The 16,501-nt window shown below is 43.6% G+C and overlaps 2 protein-coding genes across 5 annotated transcripts in view; both read right to left on the reverse strand.

Annotated features, from left to right (window-relative positions):
* tmem175 (transmembrane protein 175) overlaps positions 1-5,005 on the reverse strand; it is a 30,605-nt gene extending 25,600 nt beyond the window's left edge. Inside the window, exons 1-3 of the mRNA XM_031829583.1 lie at positions 4,652-5,005; positions 3,895-3,933; positions 3,646-3,743 (exon numbers count right to left, since the gene is read on the reverse strand). Of these exons, the coding sequence (XP_031685443.1) occupies positions 3,646-3,743; positions 3,895-3,933; positions 4,652-4,852 (338 nt within the window). The 5' untranslated portion in view covers positions 4,853-5,005. The remainder of the gene's footprint in view (positions 1-3,645; positions 3,744-3,894; positions 3,934-4,651) is intronic.
* A 2,706-nt stretch (positions 5,006-7,711) lies between these two features.
* Positions 7,712-16,501, reverse strand: part of LOC109895186 (ras-GEF domain-containing family member 1B-A) — a 77,000-nt gene continuing 68,210 nt past the window's right edge. For 2 of the 4 annotated variants that reach the window (XM_031829587.1, XM_031829588.1), the window contains exons 12-14: positions 14,083-14,206; positions 12,698-12,770; positions 7,712-9,394 (exon numbers count right to left, since the gene is read on the reverse strand). In XM_031829587.1, coding sequence (XP_031685447.1) covers positions 9,370-9,394; positions 12,698-12,770; positions 14,083-14,206 — 222 coding nt within the window. In that variant the 3' untranslated portion in view covers positions 7,712-9,369. Of the gene's footprint in view, positions 9,395-12,697; positions 12,771-12,803; positions 13,849-14,082; positions 14,207-16,501 lie in introns of those variants that run through there. The other 2 variants (XM_031829585.1, XM_031829586.1) reach the window with 1 other exon arrangement.

A 16,501-nucleotide genomic window follows, 5' to 3' on the forward strand; every position in this document is an offset into this window, starting at 1 on the left:
CCTCACGGTGAAATGCTTACTGACGAGCCCCTAACCAACAATAGTATTTTTTTAAATACAGATAAGAATAAGAGATAAAAGTAACAAGTAATTAAAGAGCAGCAGTGATATATATTATATATATAGGGTGGGTGCGGGTACAGAGTCAATGTGCAGAGGCACCGGTTAGTTAGTAGAGGTAGTATGTACATGTAGGTAGAGTTATTAAAGAGACTATGCATAGATGACAACAGAGAGTGGCAGTGGTGTGGAGATATGAGGGGGGGGGGGGGGGGGGTCAATGCAAATAGTCTGGGTAGCCATTTGACTAGATGTTCAGGAGTCTTATGGCTTAGGGGTAGAAGCTGTTTAGAAGCCTCTTGGACCTAGAGTTGGTGCTCCGGTACCGCTTGCCGTGCGGTAGCAGAGAGAACAGTCTATGACTAGGGTGGCTGGAGTCTGACAATTTTTAGAGCCTTCCTCTGACACCGCCTGGTAAAGAGGTCCTGGATGGCAAGAAGCTTGGCCCCAGTGATGGTAGTGAGAACGGCCCAGTACCTCTGTAGCACCTTGCGGTCGGAGGCCGAGCAGTTGCCAAAGCAGGCGGTGATGCAACCAGTCAGGAAGCTCTCGATGGTGCAGCTGTAGAACCTTTTGAGGATCTGAGAACCCATGCCAAATATGTTCAGTCTTCTGAGGGGGAATAGGTTTTGTCATGCCCTCTTCACAACTGTCTTGGTGTGCTTGGACCATGTTAGTTTGTTGGTGATGTGGACACCAAGGAACTTGAAGCTCTCAACCTGCTCCACTGCAGCCTCGTCAATGAGAATGGGGGTGTGCTCGGTCCTCCTTTTCCTGTAGTCCACAATCATTTCCTTTGTCTTGATCACATGGAGGGAGGTTGTTGTTGTCCTGGCACCACACGGCCAGGACTCTGGTCACCTGCCTATAGGCTGTCTTGTCAGTGATCTGGCCTACCACTTGTGTCATCGGCAAATTTAATGATATTGTTGGAGTCGTGCCTGGCCGTGCTGTCATGAGTGAATAGGGAGTACAGGAAGGGGCTGAGCACGCACCCCTGAGGGGCCCCTGTGTTGAAATTCAGCATGGAGGATGTGTTGTTGCCTACCCTTACCACCTGGGGGTGGCCTGTCAGGAAGTCCAGGATCCAGTTGCAGAGGGAGGTGTTTAAACCCAGGGTCCTTATTGATGTAGCTTACTGATGAGCTTTAAGGGCACTATGGTGTTGAACGCTGAGCTGTAGTCAATGAATAGCATTCTCACATAGGTGTTCCCTTTGACCAGGTGTGAAAGAGTAGTGTGGAGTGCAATAGAGATTGCATAATTTGTGGATCTGTTGGGGTGGTATGCAAATTGGAGTGGGTCTGGGGTTTCTGGGATAATGGTGTTGATGTGAGCCATTACCAGCCTTTCAAAGCACTTCATGGCTATGGACGTGAGTGCTACAGGTTGGTAGTCATTTAGGCAGGTTACCTTAGTGCTCTTGGGCACAGGCACTATGGTGGTCTGCTTAAAACATGTTGGTATTACAAACTCGGACAGGGAGAGGTTGAAAATATCAGAGAAGACACTTGATATTTGGTCAGCGCATGCTCACAGTACACGTCCTGGTAATCCGTCTGGCCCTGCGGCCTTGTGAATGTTGGTTGTCTAAAGGTTGCGGAGAGCGTGATCACACAATCGTCCGGTACAGCTGGTGCTCTCATGCATGTTTTAGTGTTATTTGCCTCGAAGCGAGCATAGAAGTAGTTTAGCTCATCTGGTAGGCTCTTGTCACTGGGCAGCTCTCGGCCGTGCTTCCCTTTGTAGTCTGTAATAGTTTACAAGCCCTGCCACATCCGACGAGTGTCGGAGCTAGTATGATTTGATCTTAGTCCTGTGACGCTTTGCCTGTTTGATGGTTCGTCGGAGGGCATAGCGGGATTTCTTATAAGCTTCCGGGTTAGAGTCCTGCTCCTTGAAAGCGGCAGCTCCACCCTTTAGCTCAGTGTGGATGTTACCTATAATCCATGGCTTCTGGTTGGGGTATGTACGTACAGTCACTGTGGGGACGACGTCATCGATGCATTATTGATGAAGCCAATGTGGTGTACTCCTCAAGGCCATTGGAGGAATACCAGAACATATTCCTGTCTGTACTAGCAAAACAGTCCTGTAGCTTGGCATCTGCTTCATCTGACCACTTTTTTATAGATCTGGTCACTGGTGTTTCCTGCTTTAATTTTAGCTTGTCAGCAGGAATCAGGAGGATAGAATTATGGTCAGATTTGCCAAATGGAAGGCGAGGGAGAGCTTTGTATGCGTCTCGGTGTGTGGAGTAGAGGTGGTCCATACACATTTAACATGCTGATAGAAATTTGGTAAAACAGATTTAAGTTTCCCTGCATTAAAGTCCCCGGCTACTAGGAGCGCCACCTCTGGGTGAGCATTTTCTTGTTTGCTTATGGCGGAATACAGCTCATTCAATGCTGTCTTAGTGCCTCTGATTGTGGTGGCATGTAAACAGCTACAAAGAATACATATGAAAAGTCTCTCGGTAGGTAGTGTGGTCTACAGCCTATCATGAGATACTCTACCTCAGGCGAGGAATAGCTCGACACTTCCTTAGATATCATGCATCAGCTGTTGTTTACAAAAATACATTAGCTCCTTGTCTTACCAGACACCACTGTTATATCCTGCCGGTACAGCGTATAACCAGCCAGCTGTATGTTGATATTGTCGTCGTTCAGCCACGACTCCGTGAAGAATAAGATGTTACCATTTTTTATGTCCCGATGGTAGTTTAATCTTCCACGTAACTCGTCGATTTTATTGTCCAAAGATTGCACGTTTGCTAGCAGAATTGAGGGAAGTGGGGTTTTATTCCCCCGCATTCTAATTCTCAGGAGGCAGCCCTCTCTCCGGACCCTCTTTACGCAGATCATGGGGGTCATGGCCTGTTCCCGAAGGAGCCGTATATCCTCCGCCTCGTCAGAGTTGTGAAAGAAGAAAAATTATTCTGCTAGTCCGTGGTGAGTAATCGCAGTCCTGATGTCTAGAAGTTATTTTCAGTCATAAGAGACGGTAGCGGCAACATTATGCAAATTTTTTTTTTTAAACAAACAACGCAGATAAACAAACAAAAAAAACAGCTGGGGGGGGGGGGGGGGGGGGGGCGTAAAACATCTGCCTTCTGCTCCAGCGCCATCTGACTTTATCCAATCTAAATGAGTTTGATTAGTGAAACTAGTTATGTGGTAACCTTGTGTAACAGTATAACATTAGACCGTCCCCTCGCCCCCATACCCGGGCGCGAACCAGGGACCCTCTGCACACATCAACAACAGTCACCCTCGAAGCATCGTTACCCATCGCTCCACAAAAGCCACGGCCCTTGCAGAGCAAGGGGAACCACTACTTCAAGGTCTCAGAGCTAGTGACGTCACCGATTGAAACGCTATTTAGCGCGAACCGCTAACTAAGCTAGCCGTTTCACATCCGTTACACCAGAAACACCGCTAACTAAGCTAGGCATTTCACATCCGTTACACTAGCTTACACCTATCCAATCAATATAGGCTAACTTTGTGCTTACCTCAAGAAAACAAGAAACAAAAGGTTTATTTGAACAGGGCATATGATAATCATGACCTATGACCTTACCTGATATGAGCAGCCCATGCTACGGTCACTATGAGGAAGGTCATCAGGTACACAGCTATCTTAGTGGTGAGCAGAACCTGCAGACTCTCCTTCAATTCCTACCAGACAGACAGAGATACTTTTTATTCAAGAGTTTCATCAGATGTTTCTGTATCAATTTTCAGAATATATTATTGGTCATATTCTATATATGTTATCACGTTATTAGCCTACATATATATTTTAGCGTAACTAACCAGGTTTACCTACCTCGTTATCTTGGACCTTTGTATGTGCAACAGGTAATATCTGCAAATACATAGATAACATCAAATCTAATTGTATTTGTCACATGCTTCGTACACAACAGTGAAATGCGTACATACGGATAATTTTCCAACAATGCTGAGAAAGATAAAACATTAAAATAAAAATGTTTTTAAATAGTCCAACGTTGATTAGCTTGTTGCTCCATTTCAATAAATATCGAGGGTCTTATTCAGGTGACATGATCGACGCTTGGCTGCCGCTTGGCAAATAATAACAATCAAATCGAATTAGCTAGACTAAGATCAGAGTGGGCACATTCTCTATATAACGCAACATGTCGTGACAAAACCATCAGTAGAGTTGAAAATGCGATAGAAACACATTTCATTTATATATTATTTTTTTATTACGAACATGGGAATCGAAACGCAAAAGTTATGTGCCCTACGTCATCACGCACACGCTTTTAATTCATAACAGGTTAATTTTATGGAAACATCTCTGGTGGGAAAATGTTCATTGTTTTTATGCGTATTTTTGAATATTCGCATGAAAATCTGTCACCAATTGGATGGAAACATGGCTAATGGCTGCCATGTTCACCCAATTCTTTTTCTGGAAATGTGAGGGTTTAGGAGTTGACATAGCCCCTCTTGTAATTTGATTTGATATCGATAGTTAATAGGCTGCTACCAAGCTAGAAATGCACATTATGTCCACAGAGTTGATTAAAATGTCCCTGCTTCTCCCTACCTACCATAACAGTGGCTATGATTGAGATGAGCGCGTCACTGTATGCCAGCAGCCGGTGGGAAGACTGCGTACTACTGTGTCCATCCCTCTCCGACGGTGTAACACTCTCCATGAACGAAGAGCCATGACTTCTTAATATCCTCTTCTTCTCCATCTCCTCGTCAACGTGATGCTCTATGATCTCGGTGTCGCCGTTTTCTCCCATTTTATCCGGTAACAGCACGATTCAAGTGACAAACGGGGTGGACGGGCGGCGGAGCTGCAAACATCCGAGCACGGGATCTTTGTTTGCAAATAAGAATGACAGCTGAGCTGAGTGAGATCGTGAAGATACCGGAAGAGCCCGTTTAATGGCAAGGCAGCCTTGGGAGGTACTGCGCAGATGCATGATTTGAGATAAACGAATCCTCAAATCAGAGCTCTTCAAGGAAGTGATTAACCTAACGTAGCTGGCAGGAAGTGACAAAAACACTCCGCATGTGCGTTGGCCAAAGGCTACTACATAATTTAAAGATAAAAATGTGTATGAAATAATATGCTTATGCGTATGTTATAGACGTGTTTCAAACCGCCAGATATGTAGTCTATTCATCCATTTGATCCCATCATTTTGGGTGCGTTCCAGGTGATCTTTATTGCAGTCAAACTGCAGAAGACCAGATCACACAAAAACGTCTAAGGAACCAAACACCACATTAGCTTATGACAGAGCATTTTCTTCTGAGATATGACCAATGACTTAGTGGTGAATGGTCAGTGATGACCTCACTAGTCTAGGTGTGTGTGTGTGTGTGTGTGTGTGTCAAATGGCACACTATTCCTTAGTGCTGTACGTCACATACACGTGTTTAGCAGATGTTATTGCGGTGGTAGCAAAATGCTTTCGAGCAATCCTTTTGACTAGAGCCTCGTGGGCCCTAGTTGACCCTTAGTAATTTAAATATCTAGTTTTCACTCGCATCTCCTTAGTTTTTCTCCTGTCTGATATGACAGTTTCCTGTCTTTAAGAGGTTAAAAAAAAAACTCTCACTAAGAGCTGTATGTCAGTGTAGAGAAACACACTGTAACATATACACAACCAAGATAACAGAGATGACAGTGTTTGTCAGGGGATTCTGAAGTCCAAGAGGTTGAAACAAACCTTTCTGACGATTCAGCAACAATACGAAGACCAACGAGCAGAAAACCGACAAGTGGCCCAAAAGTCAATGTCTTTATATATCCGATATGTTAGAGTTCTGTTTTCACATTGCTACAGGTAATAATAAAAACATTTATTGAGATAATTAATTTTACCTTATTATTCAATATATTCTGACTTGTATCAAGTTTAAGAAGAAAATTTAAAACATGTAAAACACATATATCAGTGGGTTAAGAATCAGTGGTGTGTATTTGTGGATGCCAAGCTTCTCCAAATATTTAACCAATGCATTTAAATATATATATATATATTTATCTTAAGTCTCTTGTGTTTTCATATTTTTTTGTCAATTAGCAAGTGGCTGAATCTCGCAGGAGAAATCATCCAAGCAAGGGAAACAGCGCCCCCTCTGTCTCGGTATGTGTAGCTCATGTATCTGATGCTGTCTGGACAGGGAAACAGCGCCCCCTCTGTCTCGGTATGTGTAGCTCATGTATCTGATGCTGTCTGGACAGGGAAACAGCGCCCCCTCTGTCTCGGTATGTGTAGCTCATGTATCTGATGCTGTCTGGACCAAAAGAGTATCACATGTTGCCGCCGTAACATTTGATTGATTGATGCCAGCAAACATTTGGCCTCCCTTGATTCAAAATAATGATAAAATTAGCCAATCAGCATTGAGCCTAGCTTAACTATGGGTTGTCCTGGTGCAGCAAAACGCCTCCCAGTGGAAGGAAGTTTGGATTTGGCTTCACACCAATCAAATCACTTCCCAAGCAAAATGTAATTTTCAAAAACACGTGTCTGTTTCTGGTCTGCTTGTGTTGATGTCCTGCAGTAGCTAGCTTGCTAAATTGTCCCTTTCATAAGCCATGGATGGAGATGTGGATTTGACTTAATTCTCTGTACAGGCCAATGATTATAACGGCGATGCTGATCTAACCATAAATTGATAATGTTGTGCCACTGGCCTGAGACGATTGAAGTTCAATATGTAACCTAGTAGTCGCACGTTAAACTAGCTAGCTAACATAGCTGGTTCATTGTTGCCCATGCCAGGAAATTAGGCTACTAAGCATTTTAGCTACGTAACCTATGACAACAAAAACAAAAAATGTGGTGTATGACAGAGCCATATTTCTTTAACCTTTATTTAACTAGGCAAGTCAGTTAAGAACAAATTTCGTGGTATCCAATTGTTGTAGTAGCTATTATCTTGTCTCATCGCTACAACTCCCGTACGAGCTCGGGAGAGACGAAGAGACGACAGATTCCTCCATTAACTTAAGCATTTTTTAAATGAACTTTGTCACTTTCTCTTCTAACAACTAACTCGGTAATAAAACAGGTGATCTATTCCAGTTTAACAGTTCAAATACAAAAAAAACCAGATAAACACAGGAAAAACAGAAGTATTTACACAGTCAAACCACAATATCATGTAGAGAGGAGAAACTGCAAGGCAAAAGACAAGTCAAATACATCTTCAAGGCAAAGCTATACGTCAGTCAATGGGGGCGGCAGGGTATCCTAGTGGTTAGAGTGTTGGACTAGTAACCGGAAGGTTGCAAGTTCAAATCCCTTAGTTGACAAGGTACAAATCTGTCGTTCTGCCCCTGAACAGGCAGTTAACCCACTGTTCCTAGGCCGTCATTGAAAATAAGAATTTGTTCTTAACTGACTTGCCTAGTTAAATAAAAAATAAAAAAATGGCCGCGTTCCAGAACGACGACATTGCAGAACGCCTGCCAGATATCAGCTACAATGTATAGTGGGCCTGGAACGTGACCAAGATGTTTAACTTCAAAGTGTATACTAGAATCCTAAAAATGAAGTGTTCTCATACAAACCTGAACAAAAAATAATCACAATAACAATTAAATGTACCTAGTACAAAATGATATAACAAATACAATAAAATATTTGTGAATATCCATAATATTAAATAATGACGACTACAGAGAGAATCATAAATAAACCAAATATGATGAAAACAATAATATGAAGAAAGTACAACCTATTAAGAAGAACGATTGATCCAGCATTAACTGAGGAAAAAAAATGTCCAACTCCTCATCTCACACACAATCTCCACTATTACATATCACTGGCTCAACTCTGCTCCGACACAGCACTTACTTAACTCAACCACAAGGGGGCGATACAACCACATTGCATTTCTATACTCATGGGAGGGGCATAGTGGTTAGGTACGCCACTATCACAGGATGGATCATCTTGAGTGCTCAGCACAGGACAGTCCTCCAAAGCTATATTTATTCCATCAAAGTGGCTGGTTAGTGGCAGAACACCAAAACACTGATTATCAAGAACATACTGGTTAGTGGCAGAACACCATAACACTGATTATCAGGAACATACTGGTTAGTGGCAGAACACCATAACACTGATTAGGAACTGCTGGTGTCCCAAATAGCACACTATTCTTTATATCAGTGTTTCCCAAACTCGGTCCCGTGGACTTCAGGGGTGGACGTTAATGCCATCTTAACATCCCCACCCACCCCTCTGTTTCTGCCCCTGGCTGAGTGTCCCATTGATAAAGGATGAGAGGAGAAGGAAGGTGTTGCTTCCTGTTGTAGAGTATCACAAAGCTTTTATACAAACAAAAGAATGGACGTCATGTTTCCAATCCAATGCACTCAGTGCATTGTAAACATATTGAGCAGTAGCGTTCTCAGTGCTTGGCCGACCACACCAACTGGAGCAAGAGAGTCACGTATAACACATACACACACAAATAAACATTAGCTTCATATTTTCTATACCAACCCTGCTGTAGGTTAGCTTTGACACCATTATACAGTATACTGATTCCCAGTAAACACAATGCTGGCTTTTTAAAGAGAGAGAGAGAGAGAGCGAGAGAGACAGAGAGAGCGAGAGAGACAGAGAGAGACAGAGAGAGCGAGAGAGAGCGAGAGAGAGCGAGAGACAGAGAGAGAGCGAGAGAGAGAGACAGAGAGAGCGAGAGAGACAGAGAGAGAGCGAGACAGAGAGAGAGAGAGAGCGAGAGAGAAAGAGAGACAGAGAGACAGAGAGAGACAGAGAGAGAGAGAGAGACAGAGAGAGCGAGAGAAAGAGAGAGAGATAGAGAGAGAGAGCAGCCTGTTCGTTGTACACGTTAGGACTGAATCAGTTGGCCATCCAGCAGCCAACTCTCAACTCCTGTAGAAAGTCAAATACATCTTCAAAATGTCCGGAGATTTTTATCAACAGTGTAAATACATGGTGTGTTTCGTTACGTTTTCGACAGACGTAGCCAAAAGGACAAAAAAGTTTCCCTGGACTTTCCTCTCCTCCTCACGATGGTCGTAACTTATTGTTTCCCCAAAAAATTTAAGTATAGAAATTCATTGAAAAGACATGAAAAAAGTTTTCCTGGAAACATACAACATGAAGAAGACCAATCTCTCCGGAGAACAGAAAAGTTCCTGATCTGCTAAACAGAACTGGTCAGATTGTCGTTTCCCATCCAAACAGGAATTCTGTTATTTGGACATCCCCACAGGGCTTGGTTGTCAGACTGGGTTGACTTGGTTCCTCCTTCAGAAACTCTAGACTCTACTTAGCAGAGTAGATCTGTGGAACGAGAGAGAAGAGAACATCTATTAACAAGACATGTAACAGACACCTAATTCAGTGATAATGTCTGAGAAGCTGCTGATTGGAGAATAGATATATTGGCATGGATGTTCAAATCAAATCTGATTTTATTTGTCACATACACATGGTTAGCAGATGTTAATGCGAGTGTAGCGAAATGCTTGTGCTTCTAGTTCCGACAATGCAGTAATAACCAACAAGTAATCTAGCTAACAATTCCAAAACTGTTAGGCCTGAGACAAAGTCGAGGGCTGGCAAACCCTGCCATTATATTCTCCCAACACCAGCTTTGAGGGCATTATTAGTTTTATACAACAGGGTTACCAACATATTTAAACAATGATTGACCTACAGTACCAGTCAAAAGATTGGATACATCATTCAAGGGTTTCTCTATATTTGTACTATTTTCTACATAGTAGAATAATAGTGAAGACATCAGAACTATGAAATAACACATATGGAATCACGTAGTAACCAAAAAAGTAACAAATCAAAATGTATTTTATATTTGAGATTCTTCAAAGTACACCCGTGGCATTCTCTCAACTAGCTTCATGAGGTAGTCACCTGGAATGCATTTCAATTAACAGGTGTGCCTAGTTAAAAGTTCATTTGTGACATTTCTTTCCTTCTTAATGCGTTTGAGACAATCAGTTGTTTTGTAACAAGGTAGGGGTGGTATACAGAAGATATCCCTATTTGGTAAAATACCAAGTCCATATTATGGCAAGAACAGCTCAAATAAGCAAAGAGAAACGACAGTCCATCATTACTTTAAGACATGAAGGTCAGTCCATCATTACTTTAAGACATGAAGGTCAGTCAATACAGAACATTTCAAGAACTTTGAAAGTTTCTTCAAGTGCAGTCGCAAAAACCATCAAGCGCTGTGATGAAACTGGCTCTCATGAGGACCGCCACAGGAAAGGAAGACCCAGAGTTACCTCTGCTGCAGAGGATCAGTTCATTAGAGTTACCAGCCTCAGAAATTGCAGCACAAATAAATGCTTCACAGAGTTCAAGAAACAAAAAGACACATCTCAACATCAACTGTTCAGAGGAGTGTGTGAATCAGGCCTTCATGGTTGATTTGCTGCAAAGAAACCACTACTAAAGGACCCCAATAAGAAGAAGAGACTTGCTTGGGGCAAGAAACACGAGCAATGAACATTAGATTAGGTGAACGGATTATCTCCGCATGTGTGGTTCTCACCGTGAAGCATGGAGGAGGAGGTGTGATGGTGCTTTACTGGTGACACTGTCTGTGATTTATTTAGAATTCAAGGTACACTTAACCAGCATGGCTACCACAGCATTCTGCATTGAAACGCCATCCCATCTGGTTTGTGCTTAGTGGGACTATCATTTGCTTTTCAACAGGACAATGACCTCCATGCTGTGTAAGGGCTATTTGACCAAGAAGGAGAGTGATGGAGTGCTGCATCAGATGACCTGGCCTCCACTGTCACCGGTTTGGGATGAGTTGGATGGCACAGTGAAGGAAAAGCAGCCAACAAGTGCTCAGCATATGTGGGAACTCCTTCAAGACTGTTGGAAAAGCATTCCTCATGAAGCTGGTTGAGAGAAGGTCTGCACAACGCATCACCGGGGGCAAACTACCTGCCCTCCAGGACACCTACACCACCCGATGTTACAGGAAGGCCATAAAGATCATCAAGGACATCAACCACCCGAGCCACTGCCTGTTCACCCTGCTATCATCCAGAAGGCGAGGTCAGTACAGGTGCATCAAAGCTGGGACCGAGAGACAGAAGCTGTTTTTCAATCTCAAGGCCATCAGACTGTTAAACAGCCACCACTAACATTGAGTGGCTGCTGCCAACACACTGACAATGACACTGACTCAACTCCAGCCACTTTAATAATGGGAATTGATGGGAAATGATGTAAATATATCACTAGCCACTTTAAACAATGCTACCTTATATAATGTTACTTACCCTACATTATTCATCTCATATGCATACGTATATACTGTACTCTATATCATCGACTGCATCCTTATGTAATACATGTATCACTAGCCACTTTAACTATGCCACTTTGTTTACATACTCATCTCATATGTATATACTGTACTCGATATCATCTACTGTATCTTGCCTATGCTGCTCTGTACCATCACTCATTCATATATCCTTATGTACATATTCTTTATCCCCTTACACTGTGTATAAGACAGTAGTTTTGGAATTGTTAGTTAGATTACTTGTTGGTTATTACTGCATTGTCGGAACTAGAAGCACAAGCATTTCGCTACACTCGCATTAACATCTGCTAACCATGTGTATGTGACAAATACAATTTGATTTGATTTGATTTAGAATGCCAAGAGTGTGCAAAGTTGTCATCAAGGCAAAGGGTGACTACTTTGAACAATCTAAAATATAGTTTTGATTTGTTTAACACTTTTTTTGGTTACTATATGATTCCATATGTGTTATTTCATAGTTTTCTACAATGTAGAAAATAGTAAAAATAAAGAAAAAACCTTGAATGAGTAGCTGTGTCCAAACTTTAGACTGGTACTGTATATTCATTAAAAAAAGTTATTTTGATGAATTTATTCACCCCATTTCATCCTTCCACAAGATAAAGTCTCGACGCAAATCTAGGGTTGCTACCCAAGCCGGCTGGTCGTTCGTTCAATTGGTTCGGTTGCCAGAGACGCAACCCAGTCGTTGATTATAACTGTACCGTTGCCCTCGCTTACTAGCTAGCCAACGTTGGCTAACACAGTCAGGTCAAACAAGGTTTGTACAAATCTCCGCTGTTGAAAACCAATTGCTCGTCTAAAAGAAATGTGAGATAATGTCTAGATGCTTTTTTATAGTGGAGATCAAGTTTATAAATTGCCTGGCTGGGCTGATGAGACATTGGATTGCGCTGTCAGTTGGAACAGAGTAAACAGGCATTTTAACGTCATAGATTTAGCCGGTGGTAACTTGTGGAATAGACACCAGCTGGAATGCGGTATTAACCAATCAGCATCCAGGATTAGACCCAGTCTGGAGTCTCAGTGGGGGGAGAGAGAGAGAAACTACACCAGTCTGGAGTCTCAGTGGAGGGAGAGAGAAACTACACCAGTCTGGAGTCTCAGTGGGGGGAGAGAGAGAAACTACACCAGTCTGGAGTCTCAGTGGGGGGAGAGAGAGAGAAACTACACCAGTCTGGAGTAATGGGACAGATTCTGTCGCATTGGGGCTGACCCTAGGGGTACACACGTACAAACATCACCCCGGGGAGGGTACATACCTCAAAGACTTCCATCTGTCCTTCTCCATATTATTCTCAGGGCCTTCACTGTCATAGGAGGCCAGACACAGAGCTGAGAGGAGAGAGAGAACAGAGAGAACCATCAGCATCACTGTCATAGGAGGCCAGACACAGAGCTGAGAGAACAGAGAGAACCATCAGCACCACTGTCATAGGAGGCCAGACACAGAGCTGAGAGGAGAGAGAACAGAGAGAACCATCAGCATCACTGTCATAGGAGGCCAGACACAGAGCTGAGAGGAGAGAACAGAGAGAACCATCAGCATCACTGTCATAGGAGGCCAGACACAGAGCTGAGAGAACAGAGAGAACCATCAGCACCACTGTCATAGGAGGCCAGACACAGAGCTGAGAGGAGAGAACAGAGAGAACCATCAGCATCACTGTCATAGGAGGCCAGACACAGCTGAGAGGAGAGAACAGAGATAACCATCAGCATCACTGTCATAGGAGGCCAGACACAGAGCTGAGAGGAGAGAACAGAGAGAACCATCAGCATCACTGTCATAGGAGGCCAGACACAGAGCTGAGAGGAGAGAACAGAGAGAACCATCAGCATCACTGTCATAGGAGGCCAGACACAGAGCTGAGAGGAGAGAACAGAGAGAACCATCAGCATCACTGTCATAGGAGGCCAGACACAGAGCTGAGAGGAGAGAACAGAGAGAACCATCAGCATCACTGTCATAGGAGGCCAGACACAGAGCTGAGAGGAGAGAACAGAGAGAACCATCAGCATCACTGTCATAGGAGGCCAGACACAGAGCTGAGAGGAGAGAACAGAGAGAACCATCAGCACCACTGTCATAGGAGGCCAGACACAGAGCTGAGAGGAGAGAACAGAGAGAACCATCAGCATCACTGTCATAGGAGGCCAGACACAGAGCTGAGAGGAGAGAACAGAGAGAACCATCAGCATCACTGTCATAGGAGGCCAGACACAGAGCTGAGAGGAGAGAGAACAGAGAGAACCATCAGCATCCCTGTCATAGGAGGCCAGACACAGAGCTGAGAGGAGAGAACAGAGAGAACCATCAGCATCCCTGTCATAGGAGGCCAGACACAGAGCTGAGAGGAGAGAGAACAGAGAGAACCATCAGCATCACTGTCATAGGAGGCCAGACACAGAGCTGAGAGGAGAGAGAACGTCATATCCACATTATCATACAGCACATACAACCCCTGCTTTCCCTGTAGTGTTGCAGGTGTTCTGGACACTGAACGTTGAAGTATAGCGGACATAGCGTACGCTTTCCTGAGTTAATTTAGTTTAAAATGATATAATAATTTTGGTACATTGACCTACAACGTGGGAGCAGCATTGTGGAGTTAAGGGGGAGAGGTTTTTTGAGGGGTGTACATACTGTCCTCGCTGAAGACCGGTGCGGTGAGCAGATACTGGAGAATCTTACGGTCCTTCTCAAACGGACACTCCACCTTCTTCCAAACCATGAACTCGCTGACTTGCTTCGCCATCTCCCAGAATTTCTGAAAAAGAACAATAAAACATGAATGCAACGTTAACCCAACATAGAGGAATGCAACGTTAACCCAACATAGATGAATGCAACGTTAACCCAACATAGATGAATGCAACGTTAACCCAACATAGATGAATGCAACGTTAACCCAACATAGATGAATGCAACGTTAACCCAACATAGATGAATGCAACGTTAACCCAACATAGATGAATGCAACGTTAACCCAACGTAGATGAATGCAACGTTAACCCAACATAGATGAATGCAACGTTAACCCAACATAGATGAATGCAACGTTAACCCAACATAGAGGAATGCAACGTTAACCCAACGTAGATGAATGCAACGTTAACCCAACATAGATGAATGCAACGTTAACCCAACGTAGATGAATGCAATGTTAACCCAACATAGATGAATGCAACGTTAACCCAACGTAGATGAATGCAACGTTAACCCAACGTAGATGAATGCAACGTTAACCCAACGTAGATGAATGCAACGTTAACCCAACGTAGATGAATGCAACGTTAACCCAACATAGATGAATGCAACGTTAACCCAACATAGATGAATGCAACGTTAACCCAACATAGATGAATGCAACGTTAACCCAACATAGATGAATGCAACGTTAACCCAACATAGATGAATGCAACGTTAACCCAACATAGATGAATGCAACGTTAACCCAACATAGATGAATGCAACGTTAACCCAACATAGATGAATGCAACGTTAACCCAACATAGATGAATGCAACGTTAACCCAACATAGATGAATGCAACGTTAACCCAACATAGAGGAATGCAACGTTAACCCAACGTAGATGAATGCAACGTTAACCCAACATAGATGAATGCAACGTTAACCCAACATAGATGAATGCAACGTTAACCCAACATAGAGGAATGCAACGTTAACCCAACATAGATGAATGCAACGTTAACCCAACGTAGATGAATGCAACGTTAACCCAACATAGAGGATTGCAACGTTAACCCAACATAGAGGAATGCAACGTTAACCCAACGTAGATGAATGCAACGTTAACCCAACATAGATGAATGCAACGTTAACCCAACATAGATGAATGCAACGTTAACCCAACATAGATGAATGCAACGTTAACCCAACATAGAGGAATGCAACGTTAACCCAACGTAGATGAATGCAACGTTAACCCAACGTAGATGAATGCAACGTTAACCCAACATAGAGGATTGCAACGTTAACCCAACATAGATGAATGCAACGTTAACCCAACGTAGATGAATGCAACGTTAACCCAACATAGAGGAATGCAACGTTAACCCAACATAGAGGAATGCAACGTTAACCCAACGTAGATGAATGCAACGTTAACCCAACATAGATGAATGCAACGTTAACCCAACATAGATGAATGCAACGTTAACCCAACATAGATGAATGCAACGTTAACCCAACATAGATGAATGCAACGTTAACCCAACATAGAGGAATGCAACGTTAACCCAACATAGATGAATGCAACATTAACCCAACATAGATGAATGCAACGTTAACCCAACATAGATTAATGCAACGTTAACCCAACATTGATGAATGGCTGGTCACAGTAGAAATGACTTAACAGTACCACAACTGATGGTAACATTCACTTAACTCATGACTTGTCTGCCCTGATGACTGTCTGCCCTGATGACTTGTCTGCCCTGATGACTGTCTGCCCTGATGACTGTCTGCCCTGATGACTTGTCTGCCCTGATGACTTGTCTGCCCTGATGACTTGTCTGCCCTGATGACTGTCTGCCCTGATGACTTGTCTGCCCTGATGACTTGTCTGCCCTGATGACTGTCTGCCCTGATGACTGTCTGCCCTGATGACTGTCTGCCCTGATGACTGTCTGCCCTGATGACTGTCTGCCCTGATGACTGTCTGCCCTGATGACTTGTCTGCCCTGATGACTTGTCTGCCCTGATGACTTGTCTGCCCTGATGACTGTCTGCCCTGATGACTGTCTGCCCTGATGACTGTCTGCCCTGATGACTGTCTGCCCTGATGACTGTCTGCCCTGATGACTGTCTGCCCTGATGACTGTCTGCCCTGATGACTTGTCTGCCCTGATGACTTGTCTGCCCTGATGACTGTCTGCCCTGATGACTGTCTGCCCTGATGACTGTCTGCCCTGATGACTGTCTGCCCTGATGACTGTCTGCCCTGATGACTGTCTGCCCTGATGACTTGTCTGCCCTGATGACTTGTCTGCCCTGATGACTTGTCTGCCCTGATGACTTGTCTGCCCTGATGACTTG

This window comes from Oncorhynchus kisutch, linkage group LG8, assembly GCF_002021735.2.
Source record: "Oncorhynchus kisutch isolate 150728-3 linkage group LG8, Okis_V2, whole genome shotgun sequence".
NCBI classification, from domain to species: domain Eukaryota; kingdom Metazoa; phylum Chordata; class Actinopteri; order Salmoniformes; family Salmonidae; genus Oncorhynchus; species Oncorhynchus kisutch.